The following is an 18,403-nucleotide window of genomic DNA, read 5'->3' as shown; positions in this document are numbered from 1 at the left end:
AACGAATTGCAAAAATCACTGAAGTTGGAGACTTATATCTCCCTCACTAACTTTAAGCATCAGCTGTCAGGGAAGCTTACCAATCGCTGCAGCTGTACACAGCCCATCTGTAAATAGCCCATCCAACCAACTACCTACCTCATCCCCATATTTGTTTTGTTTTTCTGCTCTTTTGCACACCTGTATTTATACTTGCACATCCTCATCTGCACATCCATCACTCCAGTGTTAATTGCTAAATTGTAATTACTTCACCACTATGGCCTATTTATTGCCTTACCTCCTTACTACATTTGCACACACTGTATACAGATGTTTCGATTGTGTTATTGACTGTTTGTTAATCCCATGTGTAACTCTGTGTTTTTGTAGCACTGGTCACAATTGGTCACAATTGTAAATGAGAACTTGTTCTCAACTGGTCTACCTGGTTAAATAAAGGCTACTACAGCGACTGAAATAACTGAAACACTTAACAAATAGTTGCAGTTAGTTTCAGAGTGGGTGGCAAGGAATATGTTAGCCCAAAATATTTCTATAACTAAAATAATTGTATTTGGGACAAATCATTAACTAAAACCTAAACCTCAACTAAATCTTGTAATAAACTGCTTGGAGTATCCCTGGATTGTAAACTGTCATGGTCAAAAAATATTGATACAACAGTAGCTATGATGGGGAGAAGTATGTTCATCATAAAGCCCTGCTCTGCCTTCTTAACAATACCATCAACAAGGCAGGTCCTACAGGCCTTAGGTTGGCTGCACCTTAACTACTGTTCAGTCATGTGGTCAGGTGCCACAAAAAAAGGACTTAGGAAAATTGCAATTGATTGTAGCATGTCTGGCCCTTGGATGTACACAGAGCGCTAATATTAATAATATGCATGTCAATCTCTCCTTGCTCAAAGTCGAGGAGCAATTGACTTCATCACTACTTTTCTATTTATGAGAGGTATTGACATGAATGCACTGAGATGTCTGTTTGAACTACTGGCACACAGCTGAGACACAAAAGGTCTCTTTACAGTCCTCAAGTCCAGAACAAACTATGGGAGGCGCACAGTACCACATAGAGCCATAACTACATGGAACTCTATTCCACATCAAGTAACTGATGCAAGCAGTAAAATTTGATTTAAAAAACAGATTAAAAAACACCTTATGGAACAGCGGGGACTGTGAAGCAAAACAAACATAGGCACAGTATCACGTTTTAGGGAAGACCCAGATGCAGACAGTGTCGAAGTAACAACATTTTATTACAAAACAGGGTGCAGGCAAAATGGCAGGCCAATGGCAGGCAGAGGTCAGTAATCCAGATCAGAGTCCAAAAGGTACAGAATGGCAGGCAGGCACAGGGTCAGGGCAGGCAGAATGGTCAAAACTGGAAAAACAGGAACTAGAAACAGACCGGCACAAGGGGAAAAATGCTGGTAGGCTTGATGAAAAAAAATTGGCAACAGACAAACAGAGAACACAGGTATAAATACACAGGGGATAAGGAGGTGAGATGGGAGACACCTGGTGGGGGGTGGAGACAAGCACAAAGACAGGTGAAACATTTAAGGGTGTGACACACAGACTGATGCATACCAACACATGATAACATACACACTATACACACACATACACATGGATTTAGTACTGTAGATATGTAGTAGTGGTGGAGTAGGGGCCTGAGGGCACACAGTGTGTTGTGAAATCTGTGAATGCATTGTAATGTTTTTCAAATTGTATAAACTGCCTTAATTTTGCTGGACCCCAGGAAGAGTACCTGCTGCCTTGTTGACATCGCATAAATCATGACAAAATGTGTAGGATTGCAGGAAATTAGCTGTAAAACTGCACATTTTTCTCTCTGCCCCATGGCAGAATTAGTAGAATTGCATGAAATGAGTTACAAAATGACAAAATCTGATTTACGCCCTATGGCAAAATGTGGAGAATTGTAGCAAATTAAATAAAAAACTCTCTTCCGTAAGTTCAGACAGTGGTCTCCCGAGTGGCTCTGCGGTTTAAGGCACTACAGTGCTAGAGGTGTCACTACAGACCCAGGTTCAATCTCAGGCTATTTCACAAACAGCCATGACCAGGGGTCCCATAGGGTGGCACACAATTGTCCCAGCATCATCTGGGTTAGGGGAGGGTTGTCAAGGGAATCCAGTTTGGATTTGGCTTCACTCCAAACATATAGCATTGAGAGCATACATCATTGACAGAAACAACTTGAATTGTTACATGTCTTTGTGCTGTTGTACTAGCTAGCTAGCTAACATGGGCCTTGCCTAAATTGAACTAAATTACCTTTTATTCTTGGTCAATGTTTTGGGGAAGCCTGGTTTCCCTTGGCATCCACGAATACATGCAGAATAGCCACCACACACCTGAATAGTGTGTCAAAAACCATTGTAGAAAAGTCTGAAAGAACGCTCCGATTCTATTACCACGTGTGACTTAAGGCTATAACATGTTTATAACATGTTTATTTTAGTAATATATGTGTGCATGATCTGGGTGGTTTAGTAGCTGAAAAGGTCTGGCTACATCATTCAAGTGGGGAATGTAAAATCATCTTCCAGATGACTTTTATTGAGATTTGAATGTGTTGACTTAGGATTGTTCTGTATCCCCCAGGTTGGAATATTAATCATTTACAATTCATTTATATTCTTAGAATGTGTTCTCAGTTGATGACCTCATTTATCACTGGGGAGAATCTGCCAAGGTGCCCCAGGGAAACATCTCAGATGAATTAACATGACAGCTTTATCCTTCTAAGATGTGTCAAACTCATTCCACGGAGGGCCAAGTGTCTGCCGGTTTTTGACCCTCCCTTGTACCTGATTGATGTATTAAGGCCACTGAGGAACTCCTCTCACCTGGTTGTCTAGGTCTTAATTAAAAGAAAAACCAAAAACCAGCAGACACTTGGCCCTCCATGGAATGAGTTTGACATCCCTGTTCTAACATCTTCTATTAATCCCTAGCCCCATGACTGTCTGATTTGCAAGTGGGTCAGTGAACCATGCTCAATTGCCCTAAGACCTGAAAACGTGGGTTAGCTCCCGCAAGCGAATGCCTAGGCTTTAGCTCAGCAGGCTAACAAATCAAAATCAAAATCAAATCAAATCGATTTATATAGCCCTTCGTACATCAGCTGATATCTCAAAGTGCTGTACAGAAACCCAGCCTAAAACCCCAAACAGCAAGCAATGCAGGTGTAGAAGCAGACAGTATTGTGGCGCACAGACGACCTGAGTTCTAAACCCAGTCAATCACATTGGTGCTGTGACACGTCAATGGATGCCTATCAGCTGCAGGAGTCGTTGCGGAGAGGAGGAGGTCAAAGGGGCTTAAAGAAGAAGTGATTATGTCAACCATGCTCTTATGATGAATACACTTGCCTGAGAGTTAAAGCTAGAATCATTAGTTATTAATGAATGAAATGAATGATTTATACCCAAATATTCTTGAAGAATATAACTTATACGAGCCTAATGAGCTTAGTTCAACTGTTGTGCCCCATGCATCAACAACCGACATACAAGCGTGTTTTACTCTGTTTGCAAACAATGTAAAATGTAAACAAACACTGTGAAGTCTCAAAAATGGGTTAACATGATACTTTTGGTCAGTCTTTTCATTCATAGCTCTGTCTATGAATTTCTCCAGGCCCATACCTCAGTTTTTTACCAAAACTGGGGCGGGGACACGTGGTGGCCGCTTTGTTATTGTTTCAATGAAGGATTCTAGCTTTAAAGAATTGTGTTAGGTCTCCTGATACATTCTTGTTCTACTGGGCACACCATGTCATTTCAACATGGATACAGTAATTGGATAATATTTGGTTGAGATGTTGATCAATGAGATTACAACCTATATAGACCCACTCAAAAGACAGCCAAAAGTTAGTTGAATTTCCAATGTGTTATCACTATTCTTTCAACCATTTAAAAACACAACCAAATTCCAATGGACAAACAACGTTGGATTGTTGGTTTAGTTCTCACCCGAATGTCTATCACTGCGCTTTCAACCATTTAAAAGCACAGCAAAGTTCAAAGGGGGATAACATTTCAGATATTTTGTTTACTTATACAACAGATGAATGTGTTATCACTGTGCTTCATTGAATCAGAACCAAATGACCAAGTCAACGCAACATGTAAAGTGTTGCTCCCATTGTTCATGAGCTGAAATAAAAGATCCCAGAAATGTTCCATACGTACAAAAAGCTTATTTCTCTCAAATTCTGTGCACACATTTATTTACATCCCTGTCAGGGAGCATTTGTCCTTTGCCAAGATAATCCATCCACCTGACAGGTGTTACACATCAAGAAGCTGATTAATCAGCATGCCGGGACAATAAAATGCCACTCTAAAACGTGCAGTTTTGTCACACAACACAATGCTACAGATGTCTCTTGTTTTGAGGGAGTGTGTAATTGGCATGCTGAGTGCAGGAATGTCCACCAGGGTTGTTGCCAGAGAATTGTATGTTAATTTATCTACCATAATCCACCTCCAACCACATTTAAGAGAATTTGGCAGTACGGCCAACCGGCCTCACAACCGCACATCTGGCTTCTTCACCTACGGGATCGTATGAGACCAGCCGATGAAACTGTGGGTTTGCACAACGGAACTATTTCTGCACAAACTGTCAGAAATCGTCTCAGGGAAGGTCATCTGTGTTCTTCCCTCATCTGTGTGCTCATCATCCTCATCTGGACCTGACTGCAGTTCGGCATCATAACCAACATCAGTGGGCAAATGCTCTCCTTCAATGGCCACTGGCACGCTAGAGAAGTGTGCTCTTCACAGACTAATCCCGGTTTCAACTGTACTGGGCAGATGGCAGAATGGTGTCGTGTGGGCTAGCGGTTTGCTGATGTCAAAGTTGTGAACAGAGTGCCCCATGGTGGCAGTGGGGTTATGGTACGGGCAGACATAAGCTACGGATAACGACCAAAATTGTATCGATGGCAATTTGAACGCACAGAGATACCGTGACAAGATACTGAGGCCCATTGTAGTGCTTTTCATCCGCTGCCATCACCTCATGTTTCAGCATGATAATGCACGTTCTCATGTCGTGAGAACCTACAAAATTCCTGGAAGTTGAAAATGTCCCAGTTTCCCACTGCATACTCATCAGATATGTCACCACTTGATCATGTTTGGGATGCTATGGATCGATGTGTACGACAGCGTGTTCCAGTTCCCGCCAATATCCATTAACTTTGCACAGCCACTGAAGAGGAGTGGGTCAACATTCCACGGGCCACAATTAACAGCCTTATCAACTCTATCCGAAGGAGATGTGGCAAATAGTGGTCAGACCAGATACTGACTGGTTTTCTGATCCAAGCTCCTACTTTTTTTAAGGTATCTGTGACCAACAGTGTATTACTATTCCCAGTCATGTGAAATCCATAGAGTTCAAATTCATTTATTTCAATTGACTGATTTCCTTACATGAACTGTAACTCAGTAAAATCTTTCAAATTGTTGCATGTTGGGTTTATATTTTTGTTCAGTTCATGCCTTTCCAGATTCTGCAAAGATTATTACAGCAATTGTGAAGATCTCCACAGATCTGCGATGGCCTATGAGTGCTATCTTGATCATGCATGCTTTATAGGATAACATTAGCCATGTATTGCTACAGTAGCCTCAAAATGTGGCCATGGATGTGTTACTCATTTTAAGGTTGAATGTTACATTAGTTTGTAAAATAGCCTTCACTTTAGGCTATTTACTGTATTACAAAAGTAATATTGAATTGTGTTTGGTTGACAATGCAACCAAATATCAACATTTAACATTGGATAGTTCGATTTTTGGTTTAGATGGAGACCTGAATCCAACACATCAATTATTAATTTGTAGACAAACTGGAATTAAAGCAAGACTAAGTCAGTAGTTAGGTTTCCATCCAATTGGTGACAGATTTTCATGCGAATATAAAACAATCTGCATAAAAACAATATGCAGATTTTCCCATCAGAGATTTTCCCACCAAATTGACTTGTTGCAGATAAAATGGTCTGCGTGATGACAGGGTAAACTATGTACCGAGTAACAAATACACGTTAAATGGGCTTCCATCGCATTTTCAACTCTGCTGATAGGGATTGTGACAACGCTGACCTTTGCACGTGCGCTCTAGCCAACAGCACAATCTGCACGCAGTTGGCTAGATCGCGCATAAAAGACCGAGATTATTTTTATTTGTAAAACGGCAGTCAAACGCCGATTATCATGTCACCATTAGAAGACCCTCGATATTATTGGAAAGTAGCATCAAGCTCATCACCTTGCACTTTCACCACCCTGTGAAGCTAAACATAAAAAATAAAAATCTGTAGCCTAATAAACTGCATGCTCTCCCGATGAGTCATAGTGGGAGGACCACACACTACAGTGCATTAGGGAAGGTATTCAGACTCCTTCCCTTTTTCCACATTTTGTTATGTTACAGCCTTATTCTAAAATTAACATAATTATTTTTTCTCCCTCAATCTACAAACAATATACCATAATGACAAAGCGAAAACAGGTTTTTATACATTTTTGCAAATGTATAAATATAAAAAACAGAAATGCCTTATTTACAGAAGTATTCAGACCCTTTGCTATGAGTCTCGAAATTGAGCTCAGGTGCATCCTGTTTCCATTGATCATCCTTGAGATGTTTCTATGACTTGATTGGAGTCCACCTGTTGTAAATTCAATTGTTTGGATATGATTTGGGAAGGCACACACCTAACTATATAAGGTCCCACAGTGAACAGTGCACGTCAGAGCAAAAACCAAGCCATGAGGTTGAAGGAATTGTCTGTAGAGCTCAGAGACATGATTGTGTCGAGGCACAGATCTGGGGAAGGGTACCAAAACAATTCTGCAGCATTGAAGGTCCCCATGGACACAGTGGTCTCCATCATTCTTAAACGGAAGATGTTTGGAACTACCAAGACTCTTCATAGAGCTGTCCGCCTGGCCAAACTGAGCAATCAGGGGAGAAGGGCCTTGATCAGGGAGGTGAGCAAGGACCCAATGGTCACTCTGACAGATCTCCAGAGTTCCTCTGTGGAGATGGGAGAACCTTCCAGAAGGACAACCATCTCTGCAGCACTCCACCAATCAGGCCTTTGTGGTAGTGGCCAGGCGGAAGCCACTCCTCAGTAAAAGCACATGACAGCCAACTTGGAGTTTGCCAAAGGACTCAGACATGAGAAACAAGAGTCTCTGGTCTGATAAATTCAAGATTGAACTCTTTGGCCTGAATGCCAAGCGTCATGTTTGGAGGAAACCTGGCACCATCCCAGGTGGTTGTAACGTTAGTCGTTAAGGGTAGACCAAGGTGCAGCGTGGTAGGCGTACATTTTCTTTTAATTTTAAATGTTCCACCAAAAACAATAAACAACTCAACGAACGTAAAGCTAGGAGAACAAAGACATGCAACAACCAAAGACAAGATCCCACAACAGAAGGTGGGAAAAAGGTCTGCCTAAGTATGATCCCCAATCAGAGACAACGATAGACAGCTGCCTCTGATTGGGAACCATACTCGGCCAACAAAGAAATACAAACATAGATTTCCCACCCTAGTCACACCCTGACCTACCAAATAGAGAATTTAAAGGATCTCTAAGGTCAGGGCGTGACAATGGTGGTGGCAGCATCATGCTGTGGGAATGTTTTTCAGCGGCAGGGACTGGGAGACTAGTCAGGATCGAGGGAAGATGAACGGAGCAAAGTACAGAGAGATCCTTGATGAAAACCTGCTCCAGAGTGCTCAGGACCTCAGACTGGGGCAATGGTTCACGTTCCAACAGGACAACAACCCTAAGCACATAGCCAAGACAACGCAGGTGTGGATTTGGGACAAGTCTGAGTGTCCTTGAGTGGTCCAGCCAGAGCGAGGACTTGAAGCATATCAAACATCTCTGGAGAGACATGAAAATATCTTTGCAGCGACGCTCCCCATCCAACCTGACAGAGCTTGAGAGGATCTGCAGAGAAGAATGGGAGAAACTCTCCAAATACACATGTGCCAAGCTTGTAGTGTCATACCCAATAAGACTTGAGGATGTAATCGCTGCCAAAGGTGCTTCAACAAAGTACTGAGTAAATTGTGTGAATTCTAATATAAATGTGGGATTTCAGTTTTCATTTTGCAAAAATGTCTAAACCTGTTTTTGTCATGATCAGGTATTGTGTGTAGATTGATGTGTGAAAAAAAACAGATTAAATACATTTTAGAATAAGGCTGTAACTGAACAAAATATGTAAAAAGTCAAGGGGTCTGAATACTTTCCGAAGGCCCTGCAGGTGTGATTCCTGAGTTAATTAAGCAATTAACATCCCATCATGCTTAGAATCATGTATGAAAATGCTGTGCAAGCCATTATTTTGGCTACCATGGCTATGCCACCATAGGATTGAAACAATAGCTGTTGATGACTTTGCAAATGCTACACACTGGGTATACAAAACATTAAGAACACATGCTCTTCTATGACAGACTGACCAGCTGAATCCAGGTGAAAACTATGATCCCTTATTGATGTCACTTGTTAAATACACTTCAATTAGTGTAGATGAAGGGGAGACGACAGGTTAAATAATCATTTTTAAGCCTTGAGACAATTGAGACATTAAATCAAATCAAATGTATTTATATAGCCCTTTGTACATCAGCTGATATCTCAAAGTGCTGTACAGAAACCCAGCCTAAAACCCCAAACAGCATGCAATGCAGGTGAAGAAGCACGGTGGCTAGGAAAAACTCCCTAGAAAGGCCAAAACCTAGGAAGAAACCTAGAGAGGAACCAGGCTATGATTGGTGGCCAGTCCTCTTCTGGCTGTGCCGGGTGGAGATTATAACAGAACATGGCCAAGATGTTCAAATGTTCATAAATGACCAGCATGGTCAAATAATAATAATCACAGTAGTTGTCGAGGGTGCAGCAAGTCAGCATCTCAGGAATACATGTCAGTTGGCTTTTCATAGCCGATCATTAAGAGTATCTCTACCACTCCTGCTGTCTCTAGAGAGTTGAAAACAGCAGGTCTGGGACACGTAGCACGTCCGGTGAACAGGTCAGGATTCCATAACCGCAGGCAGAACAGTTGAAACTGGAGCAGCAGCACGGCCAGGTGGACTGGGGACAGCGAGGAGTCATCATGCCAGGTAGTCCTGAGGCATGGTCCTAGGGCTCAGGTCCTCCTCCGAGAGAAAGAGAGAATTAGAGAGAGCATACTTAAATTCACACAGGACACCGGATAAGACAGGAGAAGTACTCCAGATTTAACAAACTGACCCTAGCCCCCCGACACAAACTACTGCAGCATAAATACTGGAGGCTTAGACATGGATTGTGCATTTGTGCCATTCAGAGGGTGAATGGTTCAGACAGAAGATTGAAGTGCCTTGGAACTGGGTAGTAGGTGCCAGGCCCACCGGTTTGTGTCAATAGCGACAACACTGCTGGGCTTTTCACGCTCAGCAACTTCCCGTGTTTATCAAGAATGGTCCACCACCCGAGGACATCAGACCAACTTCACACAACTGTGGGAAGCATTGGAATCAACATGGGCCAGCATCCCTGAGGAATGCTTTCGACACCTTGTAGAGTCCATGCCCTGAGGATCTTCTGAGGGGCGTTCCTAATGTTTGGTATACTCAGCGTATACTGTAGGCCTAAATAACATCATTGATGATATATGAGTGATGAAATAGTTTCACTGTCACCATCGAAGTCATTCCAAAAGGTAGGTTTAACAGAGAAAATAAAATGTGACCATACTTTGTTTTTAACAAGAATTGAAGCTTTTTGCCCATATAAGACATGTCTATGTCCTGGAAAGTTGGCTGCTACTTACAAAGTCATTCTAGTCACATTAGCGCACGTTAGCAACAACTGTCCTGGTTTAGGGACACCGAGCCCGTAGAGGTTCATCTAATTGCACTGTCCAATTTACAGTAGCTATTACAGTGAAAAAATACCATGCTGTTGTTTGAGGAGAGTGCACAACAACACAACACTTTTATCACAGCAACTGGTTTGATACATTCACCTCTGAAGGTAAATAATGTACTTACATTCAGTAATCTTGCTCTGATTTGTCGTCCTGGGGGTCCCAGAGATAAAATGTACCATTGTTAAGTTTGATAAAATCCATTTTTGTATTCAAATGTAGGAACTGGGTTCTACAGTTTGAAACCCTGCTGTTTCTGCCCCCCCCACCACCCGGCCATTAAGACGTGTGAAGGTTAGTGTCTTTCTGTAGGGAGGCTAATGACCCATCGTGTAAGACATTCTTGGGAGTGTGTAAACTTAAATGTTTTATTACTATAGCATCTTTATATGTTTTCAATAGTTATAGTTATGTACTTGAAAATGTATCAATTGACCAATTCCGCTCATTTGAAAAAACTCCTGGCAGACTTGATACAAAATATAGTGTAGTAATGTAATGGAAAAGAGGGATACCTAGTCAGTTGTACAGCTGAGTGCCTTCAACTGAAATGTGCCTTCCGCATTTAACCCAACCCCTCTGAATCAGAGATGTGCGAGGGGCTGCCTAAATCAACATCCACCTCTTTGGGGAACAGTGGGTTAACTGCCTTGCTCAGGGGGCAGAATGACAGATTTTTTACCTTGTCAGCTCGGGGATTCAATCCAGCAACCTTTCGGTTACTGGCCCAATGTTCTAACCACAAGGCTACCTGCCATACTGTTCCACGGAATCAGTCTGAAACTTTGCACACACACTACTGCCATCTGGTGGCCAACATCTAAATTGTGCCGAAACTCATATTTGATTATATGACCTTTCTCTTGCTCTCAAAGATGATGAAAAAATAAAAATGAGAAAATGCATGTTTTTTTGTGTGTATTATCTTTTACCAGATCTAATGTATTATATTCTCTTACATTAATTTCAGATTTCCACAAACTGCAAAGTGTTTTCTTTCAAATGGTAGTCATTGACAAATATCAAGGCAGAGCAGGGCTTGCTTAAAACCCTGGATGAGAGACTGGAGGGTAACTGTAGATAGATAAATTCTCCAGTAGGGGGTGCAACCCAGCCTATAGTTTTTTTTCCTGATATATATGGCTATAAATTGAAGATCTGACGTTGTTTTAAAGGTACAAATTCAACACATTTTATACAAGGTTTGTCTATGTTGAAAATTGGTTACCATGATGACATAATCCTGTTTTTGAAATTTCCACATCAATTCCACCATCAAAACTAAAAATGTTAAAGACTTTTTTTCAAATCCAATGTATTTTCCGTGTAGATTCCACGTCACAAACAAATTTGACAAATGATGTCGAAACAACATTTTTGAAAACATCCATAAAGAGATTATTTGTCGATTGATTATATCTGTTATTTTCCAATTGTCCAATTTGATCCCGAGCAGTAACATGACAGTGAGCGCGTTGCCTCTTTTCTGTCCCCATCCTCTCTGTTCCAACATGTTTCCCACTCAGAGTAGTCAGAAAGTAGTAGTACAAGTGAAAACACCTCTTGATTCAAGGCTGCTGTGTCTTTGTTTATTCTGAGGGTGAGTCATAATCGTCTGAGAGGGCAAGATGAACAACTGTGATGATTCAATAGAACAAACTGCCCATTTAAGTGTTTTAAGAGTGGTGGACATAACCGGCCATTCAGGTGAATTAATGTGTTGTTTTGTTTTTGTTTAATCCAAAATTAATTTCACAACACCTTTACACGAAAAAGAAACTGAACAAAGAACAAAGAAACTGAAGACACACAGCAAACAGGATTTAAATGAAATGTCAGTAAGTATTGAGCTTTATTTATGACGGATAGGATATGTGTACAGACAATGCAGGACGACCATCATTATCTGGGCTGTTTAAGGAGACAGACTAGAAGCTGTGGTGATGATTACGAGCCTGAGCCTGAGCCTTGCGCGCGCCCGCGGAATCTATAAAAGAATGCGAGATGCACCCACTGAGCTGAGTGAAGTGAATTAGAGGCGATACGTGGACGGAGGAGGAGAGACACCTATACAGAGGAGGATACATTTGGATTCAGCTAAAAGTCAGCTCCACAGAGAAACTAAATAGCACAGGTATGTTCAAAATGACATTTAGGCAACTTTTTCCCTCATCATGAATATCGCATCTCCTCCTATTGGTTTCTACTCCTGAGCATAACACGTCTCCAACATGCCATGCAGAGGAATTTGCGAATGAATGACTCAGCCATGCAACAGAATGACAGTGCACAGACCCTGGCACCAGAGGTTTGTGAGCAGGTGCTGGAGGATAATGCTGGACTGGGTTATGGTGGCTCTACTGGTAACCTGTCGCTGCGGTGCTGGCTGTATTTCTTAAGCAAGGAATCTATCCTGGATCTGCAGGGCGATGGCTCCAGCATCACAGTGCGTGTGATGATAGCTCTGGTGTACTCCGTTGTGTGTGCACTGGGGCTAGTGGGGAACTCTCTGGCACTCTACCTGCTTCACTCACGCCACAGTCAGAAGCAGTCTTCCATCAACTGCTTTGTAATGGGCTTGGCTCTCACAGACCTGCAGTTTGTTCTCACGCTCCCTTTTTGGGCTATTGACACGGCTCTGGACTTCCGCTGGCCCTTTGGCAAAGTAATGTGTAAGATCATCAGCTCCGTGACCGTCATGAACATGTACGCCAGCGTCTTCTTCCTGACTGCCATGAGTGTGGCACGGTACTACTCGGTGACCACGGCCCTCAAGATGCACAGCAGGCGGGCAGCGGCGGCTGGTGCCAAGTGGATCAGCCTGGGCATCTGGGTAGTGTCGCTGCTGGTCACCCTGCCCCATGCCATCTACTCCACCAGTGCCCAGCTGTACGACGAGGAGTTGTGTTTGGTGCGATTCTCTGAGTCGGGCAGCTGGGACCCTCAGCTGCTCCTGGGGCTGTACCAGCTACAGAAGGTACTGCTGGGCTTTGTTATTCCCTTGGTGGTCATCACTGTGTGCTACCTGCTGCTGCTGCGCTTCGTGCTGAGCCAACGCATCAGCGGAGCGACCAGCTCGGAGGGCTCGGAAGGCCGCCACAAGCACCGCTCCAAAGTCACCAAGTCGGTGGCCATCGTGGTGCTGTCCTTTTTTCTGTGCTGGCTGCCCAACCAGGCGCTGACACTGTGGGGCGCGCTGATTAAGTTTGACGTGGTGCACTTCAGCAACGCATATTACAACGCCCAGAACTACACCTTCCCTCTGACTGTATGTCTGGCTCACACTAACAGCTGCCTCAACCCTGTGTTGTACTGCATAATTCGCCGTGAGTACCGCACAGGCCTCAAAGAGCTGCTGCTGCGCGCCACACCCTCCCCAAGGAGCCTGGCCAACCTGCTGCCCCGCAAGGCCAAGGTGGCAGAGGCTCCCCCTGACATGGTGCTGGTCCAGATGGATGTTTGAGGCATTTCATGAAATTCGTTTGTTGTGAATGACGGAACAGCACCATCACAAGGAATGCCCATTAAGATGTGCCCTATTTTCTTTCCCCCTACTCAGATTCTCTTTGCCAGATGTGTTTTTCATCTGTCTCCTCCGGTGCTTCTCTGCCTTCCCGTAATTTGCCATGAATATGTAACAAGTAGCACTCATGTCAGGGGTCTCAATGAGTTCAAACCATAATGCGTCCCCTTCTGCTTCGTACCTGCCAGATAAGACACAAGTCGCCATACCACCTATGATCTCCATTAATTATCCATTTTTTTTCAATCATTTGAATTGGGTCATTTGCACTCAACAGAACACACTTTCTGCCACGTATTGTATTCACGAGATGATGAATAGATGAGACTGTCCATAGGATGCAAGAGTTTATTCAGACACACTCATGTCTGTGCAGGGTGTTATTGTCATGCAATTTAGTACCTTGTTATTGCATTTGGTCATGTCCTCCTATGCTATAACTGTCCTTGGTAGGTGTATAGATCCTTTAAATCATCAATTAAAACAGGAACTCAATTATAATCTATTGATATGGTTCATTTTATATCATTTTGATTGGTGTTATTGTTATTACCAGAGCCATGTTGGCAAATGTCTCTCTCCAGGAAGCTTTGTTGTGTGTGCAAGCAACCGATTAGTAGAGTATTTTTTACTCCCAAAAATATATTTTTTCTGATATAGACAAATAAAAGAGTGCGGTGGGGACATATTGTATATGTGATAGAGCTGAATAGTTGATCAGAGCAACATACAGAGAGCAAGTTGTGGGTCACTGTCTTACACCACATTAGCTGATCGTGAAAGGAAAACATTTCTCACAAATGTTAACTGCTGTTGTACGCAAGATCAGGGTCTCTTAGTGTGTCCACTAGAACGTAAGGAAACAATTTAGATTTGAAGGAGTAGAAAAGTTGCATTACATTGCAACAACAAGACGACCTTGCTTGCAGTCTTTGCTTTCTCTGTCTGTTAAACGTGAGCTGCGCACACACACTGAGCCGCTGCTTTGAGCCATACAAAGGGAATTTATTATGGGATATCATCCTCCTACCCATTCATATATCTATATTAATAATTCAGTTTGAAGGAAATATATTTTAAAAAGTATGAAATAGTCGAAACCTTCAATGGAATGTGAACAAGTCTCTGTGAAATCATGTACTGTAAAGGTTATATTGCAAGAGCTACACGATTACTAATGTGATTCACCATTTTTTGTAATTGTGTTGCCTTGATCTCATTAGCTATATAAACTGTTTTAGTAAAGATTGAAATAAGATTTTAGTAAAATTGCAAGTGCATTATGTAGAACTAAGAAATAAACCAGTCAACTTGAACATCCTCTTTTGATGAATTGGGTCGTGTTTGAAATCAGAGCATATGGATGGGGATGTGGTATACACATGCATGATCTTAATTTGAGCCAGTTCTCTACAGCAGGAAAATAATCCTGCAGCAACAGGAAATGTGAATTATTATGTGGATTATAATTAATGGACATTTTGTAGGGGAAAATACATTTTTCATAAGGGAAAATTAAGTCTGAAAATTCAAAGTGGAAATTACAAACTTCAGAAGCCTTTTTAAACCTCAAATACACTACAAGTTTAAAATGTCCTGCATTGCAGGAAAGCTCTCTTGCAACAGTGTGATCCAATTCAGATCCTACAGTTTAGGGCTCCAGTGATGAAGTGGCTCTAATTGTGCTGTTAAGTACCTTAAAATAAGGGTCCACCAATAGGCGGCCCGATATTATCCCCCCCAAAGTTTTCTGAGCAAAAATATACCAAGTATTCCCATGTATGAACAAAGAGGCATATGTGATCGTATCGCAATATAATTAAGGTTTTGAAAATATTCTGTTTTTGTCAAATACTATATATCTGTTTGGGATTATTACAGTCAATTTGCAGTGTACAAATGATTTATACCTATGTTCTGGCAACCCAACCATCTGCTCAAGGAAAAATCGGCCTGTGGCTGAATGTATTTGGGGACCCCTGCCTTTCATTGACATTCTCAGCATGCAGACAGGAATGTGGCTTTCTTTCTCACGTTGTAACGGCCGTTGTTGATGGGAGAAGGTGAGGACCAAAATGCAGTGTGGTAAGTGTCCATATTGATAATTTATTATCATAAGAACACTAAACAAACTAACAACGAATAATGAACGAAACGAAACAGTCCTGTCTGGTGTAGACACAAAACAGAAAACAATCACCCACGAAACACAATAGAAAACAGGCTCCCTAAATATGGTTCTCAATCAGGCACAACGATTGACAGCTGCCTCTGATTGAGAACCATACCAGGCCAAACACAGAAATAGCAAATCATAGAAAAACTAACATAGACAACCCATCCAACTCACGCCCTGACCATACTAAAACAAAGACATAACAAAAGAACTAAGGTCAGAACGTGACACACGTAGCGTTAATTCTGATTTCACCAGGCTATTCTTCTTCTGCACTGAAAGACAAACTCTGTTGTTTACATCTGTCAAACCCTACCAAATATTCAGCCTGAGAAATGATGAGGATTCTTTCTTTTGTCAACCCTTAACCCCTAACAAATCAAATGCTTTGACACCACCTCACCATCAAGGGCTGCAGTGTCTGCTTGTTAACTCCTCTCCCAGGCACTTACAGCAATTTATCAATGAATCAGGGACCAATGCATATCCATAGGAAAACGTGTTAATTCTGTTACGTTCCACTTGACTTTTAGCACTCTGTCTACTTATGCTGACATTGCCTTATAGCAATGCTTAGCAAAACATTCAGATTCATGATGAGCAAACTATTTGCAAACCATCTAAGAAATATAAATTGGTAATATCGTGATTGAAAGTGCAATCAGTAAACTGCAGTCTAGACGTGTGCAGTATCTCTCCACTAATGATGTTACATATTGAGGCTCATGAATAATATTATGAAGTACAATGGGTCATGGAGACAGCCTATGAATACCAAAGCACATTGTCATAACCTTTATTTCAAATGAAGAGAGTTTTATTAAGTTCTCCCCAGTACTTGAAGGAGCGAGTGAAGATGGAGTCGAGAGGCACTTCCTGAGGTAATAAGCCAACTCATAAAACCTATTCTAGTAAGGTACTTATCTCTTTTATCAGGGTGGATGGGGATGGGGAAGAGGACGGGGTATGGGACGATGATTTTAGAGAGCAAAGAAAGACAGAACACTTGATTTACCATACTGGGAGACTGTCTGAAGAGGAATCCTATTGAGATGCATTCAGCAGCTCACTAAGGAAAGGAGGATTCATCTTTATCTCCCATGAGGTGAATAACTGTGATTCATATTGACTGATTGCCATAAATGGCAGGGAGGACTGCAGATTAATTACTTTCATTGTTGAAACGTAGATCCATTCAGAAGCTTCCTAGGATTAATTGATTGCCTGGTTAAATGTATACAGTAGATAGCATCTGCCGTGATTTGTCTCATCAGAGAATCGTTTTTTGTTTTTCCCCCATCATCATTTCCTCTGATGGAAATTTTCCAGATACCTGTCAAATTATTCCACCTCTTCTGACCATTCCAACAACACACACATTCAAATCTTCAAGTCCATGATGGAATTAAATGTACTCTCATGTTGCCCGCAGCACCAGAAGGTGCTTATCTTTGAGTCCATTAAGAGCTGGGCCAAAACGAACTCTCATATTCCTAAAGCCTACTATTAATTCCTGACACTCTCCTCCCGACTTTGAATTTCCATCAACAACAACCCCCTCTGTATCTTACTTCCTCCCTCTCCTGGTGAATCTCACCCTGTACCACAGCTTTGATCCAGCTAAATATGAAATCTCGACAGTTTTCAAAGTGCAAACTTCAAGCAAACTTCTCATGCCTACGCAGATTCATGACAACAAAGTGTGACAGTGGCAGGGATGCGCCCCTTTGACATCAAGGTCACTTTGACGTGACTCAGAGTATCATTGTGGCAGAAATGTACGCACACCCTTGATAGTGTGTGACTTTATTTAAAGATGTTCAATTACACAGCATGTTACTCGCCTCATTGTACTTCAAACTAGGCAGGAGAGGAGATAATGACTACTACTTATAACAGCATCTCTGTCTACGGATACGAGTAGAAATGGTTGCAGTAAACAATCATTTTTCAAGAAGGGCTATTTGTAATGATTGTGATACGTGGCCGTATCATCGAGTTCAGTTGCATGCATGTGGCCTGGGGAGAGCTAGGAGGGATCTCATGGTACAGAGACCCAGGGAGGCAGGTTCAATTCAAAACGTAGGCTTCTATTTAATGTGACATCAACACAAGCACTCCATGAGAATAGGCCTAAACTAGATCTTCAGTTATAAAACATCTTCAAAATGAAAAGTCTCTCTGCTCTACCATGTTGTAGGCTGTCTTTCAAGTCTGTCGTCGTTTAGGGCAGCGTGACAGCATCAATACGCTTGTTTTGAGTCAGTCTGGACAACCAATCTGCTACTTTTGTTGAATGCATCACAAACACACGGCATCTTCCTCATCCCACTTCCATTCAACAACAGGGAAGTGGAGATAATGACTAATACCCAGGGATGTAATCGGGTGTTAGTCATTATCTGTGACAATTTCACAGGGGGACACTTTGACAAGTAAAAAACATTAGGGTCGTTCCATGTCGTTTCAGCAGGCCATGACCCTCACCATCTCAGATTGTTCTGAAATTGTTTCTGTAGTTAGAAACAGATAAGATAAGCATTCCGGCAACATTATTTTGCTGAAATGTAATTTGATCTGAGAAATGAAGCTAATTGATTGCACCCAAATTCACCATTTTAATTTATCGGATTCATATAATATTCAATAATGATAGTACCTACCATCTGATTTGGACCAAAGTTTTTTTGAACAATGGGTTAGACATGAGGAA

General features: G+C 41.9%; 1 protein-coding gene across 1 annotated transcript; it reads left to right on the top strand.

The window, feature by feature from the left end:
- Positions 1–12,053: 12,053 nt before the first annotated feature.
- On the top strand, positions 12,054–13,638 carry LOC115107392 (relaxin-3 receptor 1-like). The gene has a single exon (XM_029630792.2). It carries the CDS (start codon positions 12,228–12,230, stop codon positions 13,452–13,454), a length of 1,227 nt encoding a protein of 408 aa, XP_029486652.1. The 5' UTR covers positions 12,054–12,227; the 3' UTR covers positions 13,455–13,638.
- Positions 13,639–18,403: the final 4,765 nt, after the last annotated feature.

The sequence above is a fragment of the Oncorhynchus nerka genome, linkage group LG24 (assembly GCF_034236695.1).
Source record: "Oncorhynchus nerka isolate Pitt River linkage group LG24, Oner_Uvic_2.0, whole genome shotgun sequence".
In the NCBI taxonomy this organism is placed as follows: domain Eukaryota; kingdom Metazoa; phylum Chordata; class Actinopteri; order Salmoniformes; family Salmonidae; genus Oncorhynchus; species Oncorhynchus nerka.
Note: the sequence above shows the minus strand (reverse complement) of the source record. Positions and strands in the feature narration are given on the sequence as shown.

Bases quoted from the DNA above. Each gene is read 5' to 3' on its own strand.
- LOC115107392 (XM_029630792.2), top strand. From the start codon at position 12,228: ATGCAGAGGAATTTGCGAATGAATGACTCAGCCATGCAACAGAATGAC.